At 39.6% G+C, this 21,329-nt stretch overlaps 1 protein-coding gene across 4 annotated transcripts in view; it reads right to left on the minus strand.

Annotated features, from left to right (window-relative positions):
- Positions 1-1,785: 1,785 nt before the first annotated feature.
- The window catches only part of DAP (death associated protein), a 49,518-nt gene continuing 29,974 nt past the window's right edge, over positions 1,786-21,329 (minus strand). For 2 of the 4 annotated variants that reach the window (XM_005531708.3, XM_088064203.1), the window contains exons 3-4: positions 6,479-6,521; positions 1,786-4,553 (exon numbers count right to left, since the gene is read on the minus strand). In XM_005531708.3, the coding sequence (XP_005531765.1) occupies positions 4,434-4,553; positions 6,479-6,521 (163 nt within the window). In that variant the 3' untranslated portion in view covers positions 1,786-4,433. Of the gene's footprint in view, positions 4,554-6,478; positions 6,522-14,217; positions 14,317-17,479; positions 18,449-21,329 lie in introns of those variants that run through there. The other 2 variants (XM_088064179.1, XM_088064187.1) reach the window with 2 other exon arrangements.

Genomic DNA, 21,329 nt, shown 5'->3' on the forward strand with positions numbered 1-21,329 from the left:
TAGTATACACTAGCTGCAGTTTTTTCTCTGAGGGAGATGAAGAAAATCAACGAATGCACATTCTTGAAGGAGACACAAAAACATAGGGACAAGCAAAATACAAACCCTCCACATTACCAAGAAATTACCTTTATTAATTTTATATAATAGAATCATGCACAGCACTTACCAAAGGTTACAGCTACATGCTGATTTACTTTACTCATCTGCTGAAGAAATCCCACGATTTACTGCTGCAGACTTGACTCAGTTTATTCTTGAGCCAGCCAGTCACTGTGATCTGCATCCCTCTGCATTCTTATATAGCAGATAATGTTAGCTGTAACCAGTTATAATTAAATGTCTTTATCTTGCGAGAGGGTGGTGTGCAAAGAATTTAAATTAAAACAGAGATTCATCTTCTTAATTCTTTATATCACTGCAGCCTCTGACCAGCAACATATCCCCCTGTTGTAAAACTGTACCCATATTGGCATACTGCCTGTAAGGAGGTTGTAGCAAGGTGGGGTTGGTCTCTTCTCCAAGGTAACAAGTGACAAGGTAATGTAAGAGGAAATGGCCTGAAGTTGTGCCAGGGGAGGTTTAGAGTGGGCATGAGGAAAATCTTCTTCACCAAAATGGTTGTCAAGCTTTAGAACAGGCTGCCCAGGGAACTGGGCACTCCTGGAGGTATTTAAAAGATGTGTGGATGTGGCTTTTAGGGTTTAATGGTGGACTTAGCTGTGGAGGAATGGCTAGAGAGCAAAGGTCATATTCCCATGCAGCAGTTAGCTGGGAAAGAGCTAGACAATGGAGTACAGTTGGTGTGAGATGTTGCAAAGTCAGGAAGGCCTTAGTGATAACTGTTAACTGAGAACAGGATGCTGTGATCAGAAGAATGTGAATTCAGCATAGATGAGCGATCACAGGAATGTAGAATTAGGTGGAGTTGACCTTAAATGAAATATCCAATAATGAGCTTTCTTTTGCACTATGTATGAGCCTAATTACTGATGTTATATAAGTGGTTTTAGAGTTGCTAATAAACGAGACTTGCTGACCATGAGAGCATGAGGCTTGTCTTCCGCGGCTCCGGTAAATCCCGACACTTAGCAGCGCTGGGTTAATGCTTGGACTCAATGTTTAAGAGTCTTTTCCAACCTAAGCAATTCTATGACTATGTGAGCACAGAGTCTAAGGACATAATGCTGCAACAGTCCCTGGGCAGTAGCTACCACCTCTACACTGTATCAAATATATTTGCTGTATTATATACACACTACACATATATTAAATATAGAATGCCCAAAGTATCAGAAAGATCCCAGAAACACTGCGGCAATTCCTCCATATTCTTCATCAAATCACTTATGTTACAGAATGTGTTATGTAATGTTAACTGCAGCTTTATGAAAAGCTTGTCATCTTTTGTGATTACAATACTTGCTTTTTCTGAAAGACCAGAACTTGGAAAGCAATGGAAAATGTTACATTTTATTTCCTTTACCATCCTGGTTTATTACCAGGCTTAGATTCTCTAGCTTCATAGGGGCTGAACAAGCTTCTCCAATTTCATAGTAGAAAACAGCAACTCCCATTCTAGCTGGTAGCATCTACTTTTTATTTTACGTAAGACTGAACTATTCAAAACAGCACATCCACTGTGTCATAAAACTTCATAATAAATTTCACTGTCTATAAAATGCTGATTAGTCATGCAGCAGTCTGTAATAAAATCCCATAAATCCCACAAAGCTGCATCCTGCTGATTTACAATGCACTTACAGAGAAAAAAATAGCCCAATATACAACTTCATGCTTTATTGTTGCATTATTGCCACATTGACGATTACAGAAAATTTCTTTTGCAGTTATTTCAAGGTAACATCCGAACATCTCCTGTCCTTATATGCTATTGTAACATATTTTAGAAGTATCAATAACCATCGGTAAGAAATCCAGTTCACCAGTTATGATTATTTTGGACAAGGTAATGCTTGGGTAAGGACACCTATGTATAAACATGGATACCTCCCAACAATATATAATAATCTTTCATTCAGAGACATTTTCTAATCATGTATGATTTTCAGCATTCTAAAAGCTATCTTAAGAGCCATACTTCATTGTACAAACACATCTATCTAAGTAATCAAAGACAAAACTCAGGTATTATCTATGTATGCTGTATATATTGCATTAACAACCAGGAGCAGTAGTTTGTAATTTGAAAGCATCCATCCTCCTAACTTTCACTGTCAGAAAGGATGTGGTATAGCTTTCAGAACCATTTCTACCTATTACAAGACATGGAGCGGAGGTACCCAGCCCCACCTCACCATGTGCCTCCACACTGAGGTTTAGTTTTCCACGGCTGTCAATGGAGCCAAGAGTGATTGAGCTCAACCTGAAAGAGCCTTCCCTTTGGTCAATGATGCCATACCTAAACTCTGCTGACTGTCCTGACTGCAACACCACCGACCTGCTTCAGATGCAGGCACAGCACGAGGCAGAGATGAATCCCACCCAGCTCCCCCTCAGGCCAGCAGGTACCAGAACTGACTGCGATATGATTGCCGACGCAGCACGTGGACGGCTACGGTGCACCATCAACCACCTCCTGTCCTTAGTCTGCAAACATTCCTGCCAGCAAATCATCTTCTGCAGAGGTTCCAAGAGGCTCAACAATGAATGAGTTGCTCAGGTGTGAATCCCTTGTACACTCATAAGAAACAACAAACAAGGCCTCTGCTGCACCGACATCAGAAACAGAAAGCAGATTTGAAAAATTACACACATTCTAATACAGAATAATTCTTATAAACATTCTTTCCTTAAGGCAAGTATAGTTTCTAATCAAATTGAAAGTAAGGACTGTATATATAGATTGTACATCCTTCCTTGGCTTTCAAATAAATATGTCCATGCAAATAATTTGCAAAACATCATTTCCATTTCAAGCCTATAAAGAGATGGAAATGTCAGGTCCCTCGCACCCACATGAAGTGAGTTATTCCACTTGTGAAATGGGCCATATTTTCCAGTATTTTGTTGTAGTTGTTTTAAATCAGCTACTCAGGAAATAATTATTAAATCTGCAGAATTTTTTTAAAATAATAATTTTTAAATTTTCCTTACTGTTTTTTAACCAAAAATAAACTAGTAAAGCCCCAAGTAACCCTAAACTTTCACTTATTTGCCAGGTGAATGGTTGCAGCATTATCTCTCACGTTTTTGACATCATTAAAACTTTATAAGCCTGGAGGCTTTTAAAGGCTGCATTGTATTTGTAGTCAGTTAAAAACAGAAGAACACATTAAAATAGGTAGAATGTACAAAATTTTTTTCCAGGTTTTTACAGAGGTGAGTTATGGAAGGAAAATCATAGAGCGAAGTTATTCTGAACTGAGAAACCAAATGATTTAATTATGTGGTAAAAATAAAACAATTGCTCTATTTGGAAATAATTTTCCTTTCACTTCCTCATATCACTACTGTCATTCAGATTAAGAAGACTAGGAAAAAATACGATGCGCAAAAGAGGTTGGATCATAAACATATTTATTCGTGGTATCTCAACTTCAAAAGGTGATCTCAAATTCTAAATTTAAGAAAGTAAACAGATTTTTCACCAACTTATTTTAAGTTCAATATGAAGGTTCACAAATTCCTTCAGCTTGGTATTGGAATGTGAAATCATCACCTCAAAAATACAGCCCCCATTGAGACTCATGAGATTGCAAATGAGTTGTCTACAGAAGCAGTGTTCTTGTATTTCTGATTTCTCTCTCCTCTCCATACTCACAGACCACCAGAGGGAAAAATCTCAGCAAGACTGTGAGAGTGCAAAGGGGTATAAAGAAGATTCAGCTGGATCTCTGCTCACTTGAGAATGTATGGGAGCCCCTTCATCATCTCCCTGGTTGAATCCAGAGGGCACTGGGGTGTAACACTGTAGGATACTGAAGGCTGTAAGGGTTCTACATAATCAAGACACTAACTACATAATCATAATCAGACATAACTACATAATCAACCACTAACTTCTGTCTCAACACACCCAACAAACTCCCTCCAGACAGTGAAGGGCTGTTCTTTCTTACTGGCTTAGCATAAAAGCTACATTAACTATCTGCTATTATGAATCCACAACTAAAAGTACAATTTTTAAGCTCATTAATCATATTACTCATACTAAAGTTTTTATCTTGACAGTAAGAAAATCTTATAAAAAAGCACCCCTGATCAGCAAATACTCAATACAGAATTTTCCATCTAGGATAGCAACTGAACGTCTTCGTTTTTATTAACCCTTGAGAATTAAAGTAAAAGAAAGAGCATATTATTTTAGATGTCAATTTTACAGATTTGACAGTGTGAATCCTAAAGGATTTTTGTCTTCTCTTGAAAACTTATTCACTGAGAGCAGTTTGGCAGAGATCCTGATGGGGAGCTCATTTGCGAGGCTGGTGGATGTGCTGTTTGACATGCTGTGGGTGTGGAAGCTTTTCCACTGAAGGATGTGGTTTCTGATGAGCCACCTGAGCTGCAGCTGGAGGGAAGTCCTTATCACCCTGTTTGGAGAACACAGCAGGAAAAGTTTCAGGAATCTTAAAAGTGTACTTGCCAGTTCTAATTGATGTAAATTCTAAAAAACATGAAAATCAGATGGAAAACAGTGTTGCATGCTACTTTGGAGTCCCCCTGTATACATTCTATGTTTTTATTCTTTTAGCCAACTTCAAAATTTTTCTTATGCAAGCTTCACTTCTTCCAGTTACACACACTATCCAATAATAAAGAATCTTAATGTGACCATAGGGGAAAAAACCCAAAATATTCCTATCTTCAGATGTGTTTGGTTTTCAACAAGCCACTAGAAAGAACAGACTATTTTAAAAGTAAGTTAAGGCAGCATGAAAAATACCTGAACAAAAAGCCTGCTGTAGGAATCAGAATTGTAGAATGGCCTGATTTGGAAGGAACCTTAAATGATCATCCAGTTCCAACATCTATACCGTGGGCAGGGATGTCTTCCACTAGACCAGATCACTTGGGACTCCATCCAACCTGGCTTTGAACAATTCCAGGGATGGGGCATCCACAACTTCTCTGGGCAACCTGTTCCAGTGCCTCACTACCTCCGAAGTAAAGAATATTTCTTAACATCTCATCTAAACTTACTCTTTCAGTTTGAATCCACTCTCCCTCATCCTGTCATTCCATGCTTTTGTAATTTGACTCTCTCAGTCTTTTTTGTAGGCTCCCTTCAGGCAATGGAGGGCTGCAGCTAAGTCACCCCAAAGCCTTCTCTTTTCCAGACTGAACAATGCCAGTTCTTTAGGAAGAAAGCAGAATCTAAAACTACTTATGATTCAAATTTTAGGGATGGCTGGATTTTAATTTTAACATGCTCTTTTAACTAGATCTGCTAGTGTTAGCTCTCAGGTGCTGCTGTTGGGCAGTCTCAGTCCAGGAGTTACCTATATGTCACCTATTTACCATTGCCATTTCTAGGGTCAGTCCCAGGAGGCTTTCAAAAAGCAACAGGAAACAAATACTATCAGTACTCAGTGACAGGGGGACAACAGCCACTACAACTTCCCCCTTCAGAAAGTGGGACAAACACATCATAGTCCAGAAACTCTGGCTATTCCAGATTCCACTAGCTCATAGGGCAACAACCTTACACTATTTTGTTTTGGTTTTGTTTTAATCACTGTGTTAACTTGTTACATTTTGCATTTTTTTCTCTACTACAACTCGCTACCAATTTTCAAAGATCTGCTCTCCTTAGACTGGATCAACATTTTCTACCTTCCCTCCCCTAATATTGCCAACTGCCAATTCCTTATGGGCTAAGGAAAATGGCATCAGCTCATTCTTTCCACCTATGCCATCTGACACAACCACAGCATCTTATAGTAAACCACACTACAAACCCCAGTGATGTAAGGTAACCACATAAAGCCATGATAAAAACCCTGCCACAATGAACGAATTACTGATTACAACATTAATGGCTAGTTAATACTAAGGATTTACAGGTCCTGCCTGCTCTTAAAGTCCAGGGAATAACACCCTCAATCTCAAGTACCTCAAGGCACATATGGCAGCTGAAATGCACTATCTTCAAGCACGTATCCTTACAGGCAGGAGGGTTGTTCCTCATCACAGACTGAACTACAGCAGCAGTTTAATATGCAGCCACTTCCAAAGGAAATTAATACAGTAATATCTAGCTTAGATATAAAAAGATGATCCAATAAAGTGCTAAAATTCAAAGAAAAATGGTGGAAATTATTTCAATGAATAATTTCTGTTTCACACAAACCCAGAAAGAATGGTCAAAGGGCCTTACACAACTATAGAAAATACAAAGCCTCTTCTTACAAAAGAGAAAGGGGTATGAAAAATATTGATTTTGTTCTGATTGGTGGTAATTCTGAAAAGCTTACAGTAGTTTTACTCATTGAGAGAAATTTACTGATAATCTTACCCTAGCAATGACACCGGAGATGAATACCGCTGGCTTAGGTGGGCTGAAAAAAATCAGAGGGATTATTTGTACCAGTTATTTAGAAAGCAAAAATGAAAAGGAAATCACACATACAGTGCAAAAAAAAGGAGGCATTTTTGGAATCTGATTAATGTTTCAAATAGAAAGATAAACTTCCTCTTCAAATGACTATTGCCTTAATAGTACTTATTGCAGCTAAAACCACACCTGTAAGTTCCGGCTTCTATTACTTCACATTGATTGTGACAGCAGAAAGAGGCTAGTTCAATAATACCGCTTCTTAAAGCCAAGTCTTTGTTTGCATTGGTTTCTTAATCCTCAAATTTTATACATAAACTGCCAGCAGTACTTTAGGCTTAGCGTATTTGTATTGCATAATGAAAACTGTAGCTGGACTAAAGTCACTGCTGTGTTAGAGAATAAAATAAATTTCAAGTTTACATCTGTCAGTCAATTGCATAAGGATTCAGAGTCACAGAAAGAGTAACATTCTGTACTTTAAATCATAGACTTTCAAGCAGGTATTCTATTACAAGAAAAAGGAACATGTCTGCAATCAAACAAATATTAAAAAACATAAAGCAAAGCCTTTCCTGGTTTCTCATTTGCAGACTCTCCATCCAAACCAATAGGAATAGACTCTCCACAGCCATAGTTCTCTGAAGCTTGGTCAGCACAAGCCATCAGTTTCCGTGGGTCACGGATCTCCTGAACTGACCACCTGGAGGCCACAGCACAGCCACATTCAACTGCTCACCCTGCTGGCATTGCCAGTGTCTAAATTACAGACACTCAGCAACCTCAGTGCTTCCATGGCAAGTAAAACTACTTGGCGTCTGCAGAAGGGTTGAGACCTGGAGCTCCAGAAAATCTCCACAACAGAGGTAATTCTCTTGTAAGAAAACCATGTAACCTGAGGCACTACACAAGGAAGCAGAGTGGGGAAGTGAAGGTGTCCCTCCCCCTGAGAACATCTGTAACTGAGGACTCAGAGCAGCTGGTTCATTAACCTGGATCACAAGAAGGGTTCTACCCTGAGATGTTACAGCTCACAAGGCTGGAACAACACAGAACACACACAAATCAAATCACTTATTAGAGGAATGATAGTGATTACTATGATGCACTTCACAACTACATAGCTTGTAAAAATTTATTACCATGATGTTATGTGAAGTTAAGATAACAAGTAGCACAGTAGTAGACTTAATATAATGAACTCATAAATATTGCCTGAGCCCTGCTTAAGTCACGGTATTGCTACTCAGTCTCTGAACAGCTTGGTTATTTAATAAGGCTCAGCATTTCTTCTAGAAAGTTTTAAAAAGTCAGAAAGACAAGGTTAGAAAAAAATGAGAAAGGAAGAGAGTTCTGCTCTAAAATACTTCCATGGAAGAGTAACAGTGGTATTTCCTGCAATAGGAAATAACTGATAGCTGTATTAGACTTTTTCAATCCAATTTTCTGTCAGTACAAGCTAACAACAAGCAAAGACCAATAGCAAAACACTTCCATTTCATTCTAATTGTACTGAGCAAATTAGTATGTTACAGTCTGCATGAGACTTACTGGATGAGTAACAAACTCAAAGAAATAACTCTGAGAAAATACAGATGTACTGCAGTGGCTCAAGCTATGACTCACACACTTACACCATGACATTATAAAGGAAATGAACAGTAAATAGGAAAAAAAAAAAGTATGGCAATTTATTCTTCAACTATACATGGAATCTGGCTTTAGTCACACTCAGAGAAACTGGTTTTTGCTCGACATTGTATTATTACCAATATTGGATAGTGAAAAAGTCAAATCAGATGAATTTTTAAAAAAATATTCTTAACATGACCTTTGAATGTTCATTACGCTTGGATAATCCATGAAATTCAAATCAACATTTCCCCAACAGAGCCTCTATTTGCTGAATGCACCATGAGCTGTTCACCAACTACTACACTATATTACCTGCTGTATGGTTCATAATTCTTGCTTTAAAAACAACTGCAATGCTCCATGGCTTTGGCCAAAAATGACAACCAGAAGGAATCTCTTGCATAACAGTTATTTTGAACACATCTTTTACCACTGCAAATTGCAAAAATCTTCTCAGAAACCCCAGTCTCCTGTTGAAATGTCCTGCTATTTATTATTATTCAAAGCACCCAAACTTGCAAGTGTTAAGTCTCCCAAGTACATGATAGAGCTGGATAGAGTTAGAATTTTTGGTAGATTTCCATACTTATTTTAATTTAATTGTACATTCTTTTGTCTTAGGAATTAGACTGAAGATCACTTAAAGATCATCGTCATCTTCAGGTAAGCTAAAATCCAGTCTGAGGTTTATGCTTCAGGTAGCATTTCAGAAGCAGCTAGCACATCTTTATAAAGAAGACAAAAGTTAGCAGTGTAGGAATCCAAAAATGAAGAGCCGTTTCTCTGTTTGTTCTATTCTCCAAAAAAGTATTAATCCTATTTGCCACTGACAGAAAGGCTTCCACATATCCCTGGGTAAACCAGGATTTATAAAAAAAATAAGTAGAAGGAAATAGAATGTTTAGTATGCCACTGAGGTGAAAAATATAGATTTTAGAGGGTTTAATACATAGAATAAAGATGGAGGAAAAAAGGCATAGCTTTTAACTCTTCTTCCTTCTTCTCCATGATTCTGCAGTTTTTAAAAGCACAAAGAGTGATTGGTTGAAAGTTAGTTGCAGTTTTAGTTACTTAAGTAGATATAGAAAACTTATTTGTTAAAATATAAAAACAAAACACGTGTTTGTATTCCCCCTTGTTTGCCATCTCCATGGATTTTTGACTGAACTCTTCCTGCTTCATACTAGATTTTTAGCTTTTAAATGAAAGAACTAATGGGAATGCTGACCCAGCTTCCAACTCAAATGCCTCTGTCCTCCATCCACAAAAATCTTGCAGAAACCCTGGCATTTGTTTCTGGCTGTCCCAAGTTAACATGATTAGCTGCAGGTGCACATGGTAACAAGGCTTCATCTCTCTATTTAACTCATTACACAGGCAAAATGCTTTGCTCCTACAGAAGACTCACCAGCCTAATAGGAGGTTCATTTCCATGTATTTATTATCCTGTAGCAGGGAAAAAGACAGAAAGCTGGCCAGAAATGAGAATGATTGAGTGTGTCAGTATTTATATCCTTTGTCAAGCCACTGGCTTTCCTTATATTTCTACCAGATTACATTGTTTCAGAAAAAAAAATCTTTAAAAAATCAATATCTTTGATGATCTGTAGAACCAGAACCAGGCCAGAGCATATATAATCACACATCTATACTAATGAAGAATTCAACAGATCAGAGAAAGGCCTAGATAATCAGTCACTGATTTAATTTCATTCCTAATGAAAGAAATTTTTCCACAGATGATCTTTGAATTTATTATGACAATCTCTACTACCAGACTCCCAAACTATGGGCTTTTGTGGACCCAGATTAGCTGCCACAACCATAACTCTGCAATTGCACTCTGATACATCTGCTGGGATTGCAGTGTTGCAACATCACTCATTATCTTTCCCAAGAAACTCCTGAAAATAGAAACAAAAATGGAGAACAGGCACAGGCTATCATTGCTACATTTACAATACACTTTCAAGTGCTTTAAATTCTATTGGTGTTTTATGCAAAGCACAACCTACATTTCCAGTATTTTGTAAGATGTGATGGTTGTTCTGAGGATATACTTAATCTGATGAAAATCTGTTTGACAGACATTGCTTTGAAGATGCAGCATTCCTTTGTCTAGGCATCAGTAAACAAGGAAGCAAAAAAAATTATTTCCTGACAAAAACTGATTTAATTTATACATATATGTGCTTTACAGCTATTTAATGCACACATTTATTTAAAGTTAATTAATAGCCACAGCTGATACTGTGTAAAGAACACAGTTTTGTGTTTGCCAAGACTGGTTAGTGTTTGTGTCAATACTTTCAGAGAAAATCCTTATTTTAACATATGGAGAAAAAGAACACATCTGTTAAGATCTAAGCGTTCAGAGAACTTTTCCTGATTTTATATGTGCGATGCTGCACCTGTTTAACAACAGATTCTCTACCAGATTCATTTATCCTGACTGTTCAAATAGAATAAAGATTTCTATTATTTCATAATACTTAGCTTAAATAAGATTTTTATCTGACATGGAAGGTAAATCACAAAGAAGACGAAATAACATGAAAAGATCATTAAGTAGATTAAATAAGGCATTAATAATACTAAAATCTTATGCCTTCACCTTAGAGGGACTGGTTGAACTGAAGTATGATATACATACTGTAAAGACAGTGATAGAAGCTAGTCACTATGAGGCCACAGAACACACATAGGGCAGATGAGTATTTATCCAACTCCATTAAAACAGAGAATTTGACTAAATCAGTTTTCTAATTTAACTGGGAAATTTACAGTTAATTCTATCAATAAATGCAGTGAATGTGCACACATACGTGCAGAGGCTGTGCATGTATACACACAGAGATTACACAAATTCACAGCTGTTTCAAGTGGTCCCAAATGCAGAACAAAGCAGAGTAAATTGGTGTGGGGGGGATGAACACCTGCAGCCACTCTGGAGCACCCAAATTGCCTAATGCATCCCTCACCTGATGGGATGGATTGGATCTAATGCTGGCTTCCAGCAGCAGTTTGAACAGCAGATCCCGTCTGGAGGAAGAACTGTGAGCAGTGCTCACAGTGCAATCCAAACCAAAGGGCTCTATTAAGAGTTGACAAAACCAGGAAACACCCCCATGCATAAGCATCATTCCTGTTCACATGAACATAAAAGCTCCTAAAATGGGAAATGGGTCTCACTGCAGCCAGAAAGTGTAGAAGGTGAGTGCCCCATATATGCTGGTGATCAGAAAAAGCAAAAGAACATGCCAAGACAAAGAAAGAATGAGAAAAAGCAATAGTAAAAATAGTACCTCACAGTATACCTCAATTAAAATATGTTAATCAGGCCAGGAACACCATAAGTGAAGAACCAGAGCAAAAAATATAGATGGAAAAAATGGCTGAGAAAGCACAAAGAACCCACATAAGCAGAGAGCTAAGAACAATTAGCACAGAGTATACAAAGGAATAGGTAATATTGCTCTCTCTCATTTACCTTCTTTACAGTATAAGTAGAAAATAACACTTGCCAAAGACTACATTTAAAATTATTAATAGCAGATACATTTAAAATAGAATTAAATGTAGAAGCTCCTGAAAATAAGGCATCAATCTCAAAATTTCCATATTCAAAACAGGTTAGCCTACTTTAAAAAGGACAAAACTACATAGATGCAAGGCTTTTGTTAGACTGGATGATTTTTTTTGTCAAAATATGTTAGATGAAAGTTAAATCCTTAAAACTGTATTAAACTAATCTTCTAGTTGGAATGATTCGTATTTTTGATAAAAGAATGGGAATGATTCATATTTATCTTTCCATATTTGTGGGAATTAATGATATGTCTTATCACTGGGGATCACCTTTTTGCTCTTTTAAGTAAGCCTGGCAAACAGATATACGGAATCTATAAATACGTGTTTTTCAAAGACTTTGGAACCACAAATTACTTCATCATTTTAAATTATCCATCAATAATGCTGGAATTTGTGACTTGGTGTTTCCTTATTTTAATCAAATCATCCAGTGGCATGTACTGCGACTCAGCTGGCTTATAGCTGTGGAAAGCAAAGGAGCAATTTCTGTGACAGGCATGGAGAAAGCAAAGGAGAAATTCCTGCAAACCAAAGAGATTTCCAACATAGAACCTGGAGCTGCACCCAGCCCCCTGACCCTTCAGGCAAAGGCAGCACACAGACAGCATACCCTTGCCCCTCCAGCACCACAAAACAGCAGGGACTTGAAAAGTGAGCAGAACCTTCCACTGAAGGTTGCTTGCTCTCTATTTCCCTGCTCATTTCCAAATAAGCACCATTCACTTTCCTTACAATTAGCTTAGGCAAGTGAAATGAAAACTATATATGAAATACTATGATCTGCAGTTACCCATTTTTCCCCCAGCTGCTCCCTAATAAGAGCAAGTTTTATGGGTTTTTACTTTTTCCTGGCATATGTACTCTATGAACAGAAGGTTCCCCAAGTATTCTGAGCAGTATTTCCTCTTTAATTAACAAAACCTCATACTTTAATCTTGCCCCTCTATTTCTGCAATTGGAAGTATTGTGCCCAGTTTTTCAAATCATCCAGTTTAATCTTCAAGGTTGTTCGGGAATTTGTATTTTCTGGTTATGAAACATGAACATTAACTAGTCTTAGTTTCCATCTAATGCTTCTCTAAAGATGTCCCAATATGTTATTACAGGGGTGCTTACTTGAATTTACGGAGTTGCCTTTGATTTTGGCATTGTCTGCAAAATTCCAAGATGATTAAAATCACACTTCTCAGCAACAGAATAAAACTAACAAGTACCTTGCTCATCAGCTTGCTTGAAATAATTTCCCATTGGTTATAATATGTTTAGGTTATTAATTTTCTGGACAGAAAAGTAATAATTAGTCTGACTGACTACCAGAGGGAAATGCTTTCTCTGATTGCATGGAGACAAAAAGTATCTGATATTCTATAAGAATTTATTGTGTTGAGCTTTCAGATCTTTAGGATCATCCACAGGATGGCACTGTTGAACCTCAGTCTCCAGTAGATGAAGTAGGAAACAACCTTACAAACATCCAGGTGATGCAGCAAATACTAAAATAAGTAAAAAGCAGTACTTCCCCTTGATGACAAATCATGACAAAACACAGTACATACACAAATATGCACAAAATTCTTACACATACCTACAGACACTACCAATTTTCTTGTCCGCATGTATTAGGCTGTGCCCCAATACAACCCAAGAGAATGCAATGCCCTATCAGAAAATTTTAATTACTATTTGTTTTGCTATTCACATACAAGCAAATCGGGTGTTCTGATCTTTTAATGAGGTGGTAAATGACTGGTCATTACATTTAATAGCAACTGATTGACATTCATTACTATTACAATCACTTTTAAGGCATTGAAGCATATGGCCTGATTAATCTCACCACCCTCTCATTCATCCTTGGTCTTAGTTCATGTATAACCCATGAAAGGAAATTATTTAAGAAAGAGATCCACCATCTCTTATCTATATTGTTGTACATGATATTGCTATTAGAGAATAAATTTCTCTTTCATGCTGCCTTCTGATCACAAAATTAAGATTTAAGTATTTCACCTTTTCTATAGACTCAGAAGATTTAAAAATAGTCTGCAAATCTCCAACTGCTGGTTGATTTATAAAGGTTAAATAACCCTGTTAATAATACTGTTATTGCAGTATCTCCATTAACTCTTAGTGAACACCAATGACCAACTTTTCCCATACAGCGACTGCAGCATTAGCCCACTTTATAATCTGTAACTACTTAACTGTGGAAAAAAGAGAGGTATGAAAACTGACATAAAGTAGTGCTTAAATGGTGATGCAACTCAAAGGAAACTCTAAAATAAGGAATGAAGTAGGGTAGACTTAAGCATTTGCAAAATTACCAAAGATAAAGACATTATCAAAAATACCAAATCTTCCATGCGTTTATGTCAGGTGCTGAAGTGCATCCCCATGCATGTTCCCATGACAGCAATGGACTTCCATGCTGAGAATTTCATGACCATGGGCCTGCACTGCAATGTCTTGCCTACCGAGACATAGAAGCCAGTTGTGGCACTTTGTACTCCTCTCTTGGCAGAGAGATAGATGACAGATGAAAGATGGAGTCCAGCTGGAAACACATCTTGATGCTGTTGAATACAGAATGTCAGTGCAGTGAGAAAAACACAAGAAGGTAGAAGCTGAGAAGGTGAAAATCTTATCATTTCTGCCCAGTTCATTTAACTGTAAAGTAGAGGTATTGTTTGAATATTTTATTCAGAAGAGAGCTGCAAAACACAGAATAGCAAAGGTCAGCAGAATGCAGCAAGGCTAGAAGTAGCAATAACGTATTTTGGGTATCTGTTGTCACTTCTTATAACGTGACAGTCATGGGTGGGGATACGAAAACTCCACAACCCGTGCTCCAGGTTCTCATGAGACAAACAGCCTCGTTTATTATTCAGAACTCACTTAAATACCCAATTCAAATCTCCCAGGCTATACAGCTATTGGCTGAGATCTCTCTCCCTGCCCAGCTTCCTGGCCAGTGGTGTGCTTACTTCTCATCTTGAATGAGGCTGGCTGAATTGGGTTCCTGTTATGGTCAGATTTACTTTGTCCAGTCTAAGCCAGCTGTACTGTGACAATTCACCCTTTTTGGTTAAATCAAAAAATATAAAATGCTCTCTGTTGTCCCAACTGTAAGGGCCCTTTGCAGACAGGGTGACAGGAGACAGCATGGGTCTAATTCATAACGTTTTCCACTTAATTTGACAAACCGAGTTATCCTCAGCTAGCAATGTGCTTTGCATACTAAACCGAGTTTGCAACACTCACTTCCGGGAGCTGGCAGGCATGATTACAATCCTTCAATCTACCATGCCACAGGTAAACTAACAACTTGTAGTTACAACTTAACACTAAAAAAGCATTATTTTGAACTAAAAAAAAATATTTAGAACTATACCTTAACTCTATAAACAAGAAACAAAAAGCATTCAACCTTTAGAACTCTGAGAAAAAAAATCAACTTAATAGAAAAACAATTTGTAAACAGAGTTTTTAAATGAACTGTCTTTGCAAGAGTCTCAGATTTTCATGAGGTAGGTGAATAGGTTGTTCTGGTTACTCTTCTTCATCACATCCGTTGTGGTATTGTCAGAAGGATTTTTCTTCTGGTCTCGGGCAGGATGTAGAGCAGTATGGACACATCTAGCAGGTACCCAATGTGTTCCAGTGTCCATGGAAACACAGGCATATCCCCTTCCTCAGGTAATGAGGTTCCACAGGCCTCCCCACTTATTGGTGAGAAGGTCTTTCACCATTACACCTTGGGCTTAGGCAACAGTTTATGTCCAGATGATTGTAGTAATAGAAAGTGATTTAAAATGACTTGGTACTGGGAATTTTCTGATAGCGTTAAATGATTTAAGGTATAAATAGCCTTAACTACCTTAGCTCTGTGGGGTCTCACCAGACATTCCTCCCTTTTGTTTTGAGGAATACATTTTAAAGTGCTATGTGCTCTTTCCACGATGGCTTGTCCTGTTGCTAATTGGGGAATACCAGTGTGGTGTGCTACACCCCAGACCTGTAGGAAATGCCTTGTTTTCTGTGAGATGTATGCAGAGCTACTGTCTGTTTTGATGGTGTGAAGGATGCCCAAAACAGCAAAGGCTGACTGCCAATGTGCAATGGCATCTCAACTCTTTTCTCTTATGGCCACTGTAGCCCATACAGCTGATGGAAAGGTATCAATGGATAAGTGTAAATATTTTAAAAGTCTGAATTCAGGGATGTGTGTGACACTGATTTGTGTTCACCAGATTTGTAAAGCATGCAGTCCACAAGGATTTACTCCCATCTGCAGTGGTGCAGTGTGGCTTTGGCAGTCAGCACAGGTGCTAACAATATTACAAGCCTCCATGTCTGTCAGCTGGAATTGCCATTCTAAGGCCCGAACCCCTTGGTGGAAGAAATTGTTATTGTCTTTGCTTGTGCCAGTGTGTCTGGCTGTGGTGCTGTCCAGGCAGGGCTCGCTAGCATGTCTGCTCTTGTGATGAAACCTGGTAGATTTGTGTGACTCCTAATGTGCAAGATATAATAGGGGTACGTTCTGCCTAGGATGTTTTGGCAGAGTTTTTAGCAGATTAAATAATTGTGCATTGTCAACTTCCTTTAACAGTGCTTGGTCTAATCTCTGCCTGATGTCAGCTATGTATGCAGAATCAGTTACTATATTTAGAGGAATGTGGGGAAAATGTTGGAAAGCCATAGCTACAGCATGTAATTCTGCTAACTGGGGAGATCCGTTCTGATAACTTTCCAACGTTTGCCACTCACTTTCCTCTTTGCATGTTACTATGGCTTTTCCTGTTTCCCCAGAGCCACCTGTAAACTCTGATATACAGAGGTTTAAGAGACAACATGGTTTCTCAACTTGAACAATCTATGGCTTGGTAAATGATAAGTGATTTGTCTTGTGAAGTTTTACAGGGCACTTTGCAAGGCTGTTAGCAAAACTAACATTACTCTTAAAACTAACATTACTTTACATAACTTTACTGTTAGCAAAACACCATTCCAAGTGTTTTTGTGTCACAGGTATAATAATTTGTGAAGGTTCCTTTGCATTCAATTGTAAACACCTGTGATGACATTTGATAATTAATTGTGCAATTAGCTCAAATACTGTTGGTGCAGTCATTTTTGGTTGATGAGGGAAAAACATCCACTCTAGGATGTGCAGAGGATCAGGCCAGTGAGTGTTCCACTGCCCTGTAATACCAGTAGGGTGAAGATTTACAACGAGAACAAATATAGTTTGTATCACTCTGGGCATATGTGGTGGACTTCTGTTTGTGGTACCTTGCTCTACTGTTTCAAGAGCAGCTTTTGCCTCTGGGGTTCATTGCCTCTGGGGTTCATTTTTTGGGTTTCAAGTCCACTACCAGAAGGTCCCAGGAGGTAGGTATCATGGCAGAAGATGGCATAGCAGCTTGCAAAGTATCTATGCTCTGCTTCACAGAACTGACCTTTCTTAGGTTGGAGAAACTTTCATTTACCAGATTTCTCTTTTTATGACAAATACTGGGGCGTTCCAAGGGCTCATAGATGGCTCTATGTGTCCTTGAGCTAGCTGTTTTGTACTAATGATTTTAGTGCATCTAGCTTTTCCTTTTCAAGGGACTACTGTTGTACCCAATGATTAATACCTCTTTTAGGATACAATTTAACAATAATAATAAACACTGTAATTCAGATTAGAAGTTCTCATGCATATATATATATAAAAGTTTCAAGCTTGAGTACCTGTGGGTTGGAGTAGACATGCATGCATTTTTCATCAGGGCTTTGTAGTCTGTAGTTAACATGTGTTGGGATGGTGTTTGATAGGAGTGGTGGTGGAGCTGGAGCTGTTATGTGAAGACTTTGGTTCTCTCTGTGAGGATCTTGCGTTTCCTTCTGCTGTGTGGTTCCTTGGGGCTGGGATTGCCTTGGCTGTAGCTGTGGTGAAGCTGGAACTCTGCTGAGTGCGGGGCCCGGCGCTGGGACGCTGCTTTCTGCTTCTGGTGCACTTCCGGGTATGGATCGGACACCACGTGACATCAGCTCGGGCCCCGCCCCCCAGCAGGCGGTAGGCAGCAGAGGCGGGACCGCGGGCGCGGCTTCTGGGCTGAGCCAATCAGCTCTGGGCAGGGGCGGTTCCAGGCGTTTCCATGGTGCCGAGGGGCGTGGGCGGCGCCGGTGGCTGGGGGGTGGTCCCGGGGGTGGTGTGGGGCTGCGAGGCGGCCGCGCGTTCTGGGGCCGAAGAGGCGGCGTTCTGCCCCCCGGGCTGGCAGCTCCGTGTGGCACAGCGGCTCGGGGCAGCCGCTGGGCACTCTGGAATGGCACCGCAGCACCTCTTTGGCGTAGCCACACCCCTGCCGCCTGCCGTGTTCCTTTGGGCTGCGGCAGTGTTGGCATAGCCTGGGGCCCCGCCATTCCCTCCTGCTCCGCCGCTCCAGCCAAGTGGCAGGATTTCGCAATCCGGCTCGGTATCGCACGTTGGGGTTTGTCCACCCGCCAGGGCACTGCCAGCTGCCTGTGCTCTCCAGCATGGCGGGGTTGCAAGAAACAGCTCGTTATAAAGCAGTCCTGGGGCGAGGGGAGCATACAGAGCAGCCTGGCCGTGTGGGGCAGCTGTTTGGTGCTGCTCTTCCCCCGTGGGTTTGGAAAGGTGTCCCGAGCTCCCTCTGGCCCCTCCGGAGCTCTGTTCTTGCTCTCCAGTCCAGTATTCATCTGTCTCGTTGAAAATAAATCAATAAGGCTTTAGAACTAATATAGCATTTTCGTGTCCCCTTGAGGCTGCCGTAAATACAAAATGTCCAGTTCGTTCCCATGTATTTGTATCAAGGGCAGCCTCTTTGGTTGTGTCCAATCCGTGGTTCTTTGCCCACATTATTAAAGCTAATAATGAACTTTCACCATGTTCTAAGTCCCACTCTTGTAAAAAATGCGACCATACCTTCAAAACTGAAGGTGATTGGGTTGATATCCAGGCTCCCATGGCTCTGATAAGTATTTTCTTCTATTTTTAAGGGTAAGTAAAAAAAATATTCTGTATTTTTAGCAATTTTTCACCACAAACAGCTCACCTTGTTGTACTTTTTTTAGACGGCTGTTTCCACACGCCTCTTACTTCAGTTTTTCGCTGTAGATCAGGTTCTCCACACCTGTTTTTTCCAGCTTTTCACTGTTTTGGACAGGATCTCTATGCTCTGTCCCTGTCTTCCCCCCTCACAGGAAAGGCTGTGCCTTCACATGTGGGGTCACCACTTGTAGTGTGCTGGTTGTGGGTGGGGAGACGAAAACTTCACAACTTATGCTCCTGGTGCTCATGAAACAAACAACCTCATTTATTATTCAGAACTTAAATATCCAATTAAAATCTCCCGTGCTATACAGCCATTGTCTGAGATCTCTCTCCCTGCCCAGCTTCCTGGCCAGTGGTATGCTTAATTCTCATCTTGAATGGGGCTGGCTGAATTGGGTTCCTGTTATGGTCAGATTTACTTTGTCCAGTCCTGCTGTACTGTGACAATAGTGTGACAACTTCTCAGTCTCCAAATGACTCCCAGAGCACCTACCCATGGCAGGTCTAAATAAGTCAGGAGGCCAGACTGCATTTGAGGCTGCTCAGACACAAAAAACTGCGGTTCAATGAAAATCTGTTCTCTGATAGGGGCTGAAAAAACTCCAAACACATGCATTACTACAGGTTTTTGGTAACAACCAGATAGCTGTGATCTCAAAAAGCTCAAAATAACACAAGAAACCTCAAAATAAGAACACAAGAAACCAAATTAATGTTTGAGATATTTACTGCTTGTACTTGTATTCACTTATAAGCCTCCTTTTACATTATATTGAAACTGATACATGTAAATTTTTTACCAAAAAAGAAGTTTGCACACAACTTTCACATCAAATGCCTATCTATTAATTCTATGGCCACAAAAAGAGCAGGTGTAAAGTGAATGTCTGTAATTTATCAAAAGGCCAAATAAGTTTCTAATTTTCATCCTCCATATTTATGGAAAACATCTGTATTAACCAACATGGCACTCCTATTATTAACCTGCACTGTCAAGAGAGGAGACAGATTCTCTTGTGTATTCCTGCTCTGAGTACTTGCTGCTATGACATTAAAATTGACAGAAGGGTATTGGGCTCCTGTCATGTTTATTTAAAATCTTCATACAGAAGCAGCCCATAGAGACATACCCTAGGCACTCAGATGACAGCAATGCAACTGCTGCTACATAATGGCCAGCTGCAAACTGAAGTTTAATTTCAATTTTGCCTGTCAGGGATCTCTTCTAGCTACTTCCAGTTGTAAAGAAATGTCCATGAATTTTACAGCACCAATCCGCATTCATAACTGTAGCACATCAAAAGAAGTAAAAAGTAAAACATGCAGGAGCTTCAAGGGAGAATAGCAAGTTTTGTTGTGAAGCTCTGCTACAGAGAAGAGCAACACTTCTCGATGCAACACAGTGAAGATAGTAACACAATCCAGAGTTCAGAAAAAACACAATGCAATCATGCTACTTGATCCATGAATAGAAGTAAGAAGAGAAGGGCCCATTCCTCCTAGGGTCAAGAGTTTTGTGAGTACTGGGCAGAAGCACGATAGGAAAGAAAACTGCAAGGAGAGGGAAAGGAAAGGAGAGGGAAAGGGGGAAGGGAAGGAAAAAAAAGGAAGGAAATAAAGAGCACCCTCTCCTTTGGCAGTACTGTTGAATATGCATCAGGAAAAATTTCCTAAAACACAGTCAAAGTGTAAGCTCCTATGACAGGACCAGATAACAGGGCAGGAGAGATATCCAGGGATACACTCCATGTCAAGTGCAAGCTATCTTGTTTTGCAGACAATAGTAAGGCTAGAGAAAGCCCATGAAAAGACAATGCAAGGATGCCATTGTTCTACCTATGAAGTGCTTTGATGTAAGTACCCCAGGGTGTCAGTGACACATTGCCATGGACTTCCCACCTCATGCAGACAAAGGACTTAGCCATGAGCTTGCTAAGCATACAAAGGGATGCAACACTGGTGCACACATACTCCTTCTTCTCCCACTTTTCTGTGTGAGTGGGCTAACCATAATCACACAAATGGAATTCCCCCCACCCTCCCCAGATTTTATAGTTGTGACATCGAGACATGATCAAAGTGTTTTGTAGCCTATACAGAGATGAGGAACACTGCCATTCTTCTAAAAGACCATCAAAAGACAGATTTGTAATTTATATGAAAAACAACAATAAGCTACCAGTAGTAATGGACTACCAGATATTTATGGGTTAATTTTGGTATCTCTGCTATTTCCTGAAGCCTAGTTTCCATACAGACCACTGAAAATCCTCAATCTTTTACGAATCAAAATGTTACCGCTTCAGCATTTGAAAGAGGATGACCACAACTCTCCACAGCAGAAGAAAAATGCATGGAGAATTTCCCACTTTCTGTATCTGCTTGTGCTGGCATGATACAAACCACACTGTGTGACAGAAAGCAGCTACCTAGCATTATGTCAAAGGGAGAGCTATAGTCACCCTTGGAAGTGGCAGAAGTCATGTTGATTTTAGCCTGCATTCGCTTTGCAAAGCTTCAAGTAAC

The sequence above is a fragment of the Pseudopodoces humilis genome, chromosome 1 (genome assembly GCF_049639895.1).
Source record: "Pseudopodoces humilis isolate 2021_Gansu_Grassland_sample_001 chromosome 1, ASM4963989v1, whole genome shotgun sequence".
NCBI lineage: Eukaryota > Metazoa > Chordata > Aves > Passeriformes > Paridae > Pseudopodoces > Pseudopodoces humilis.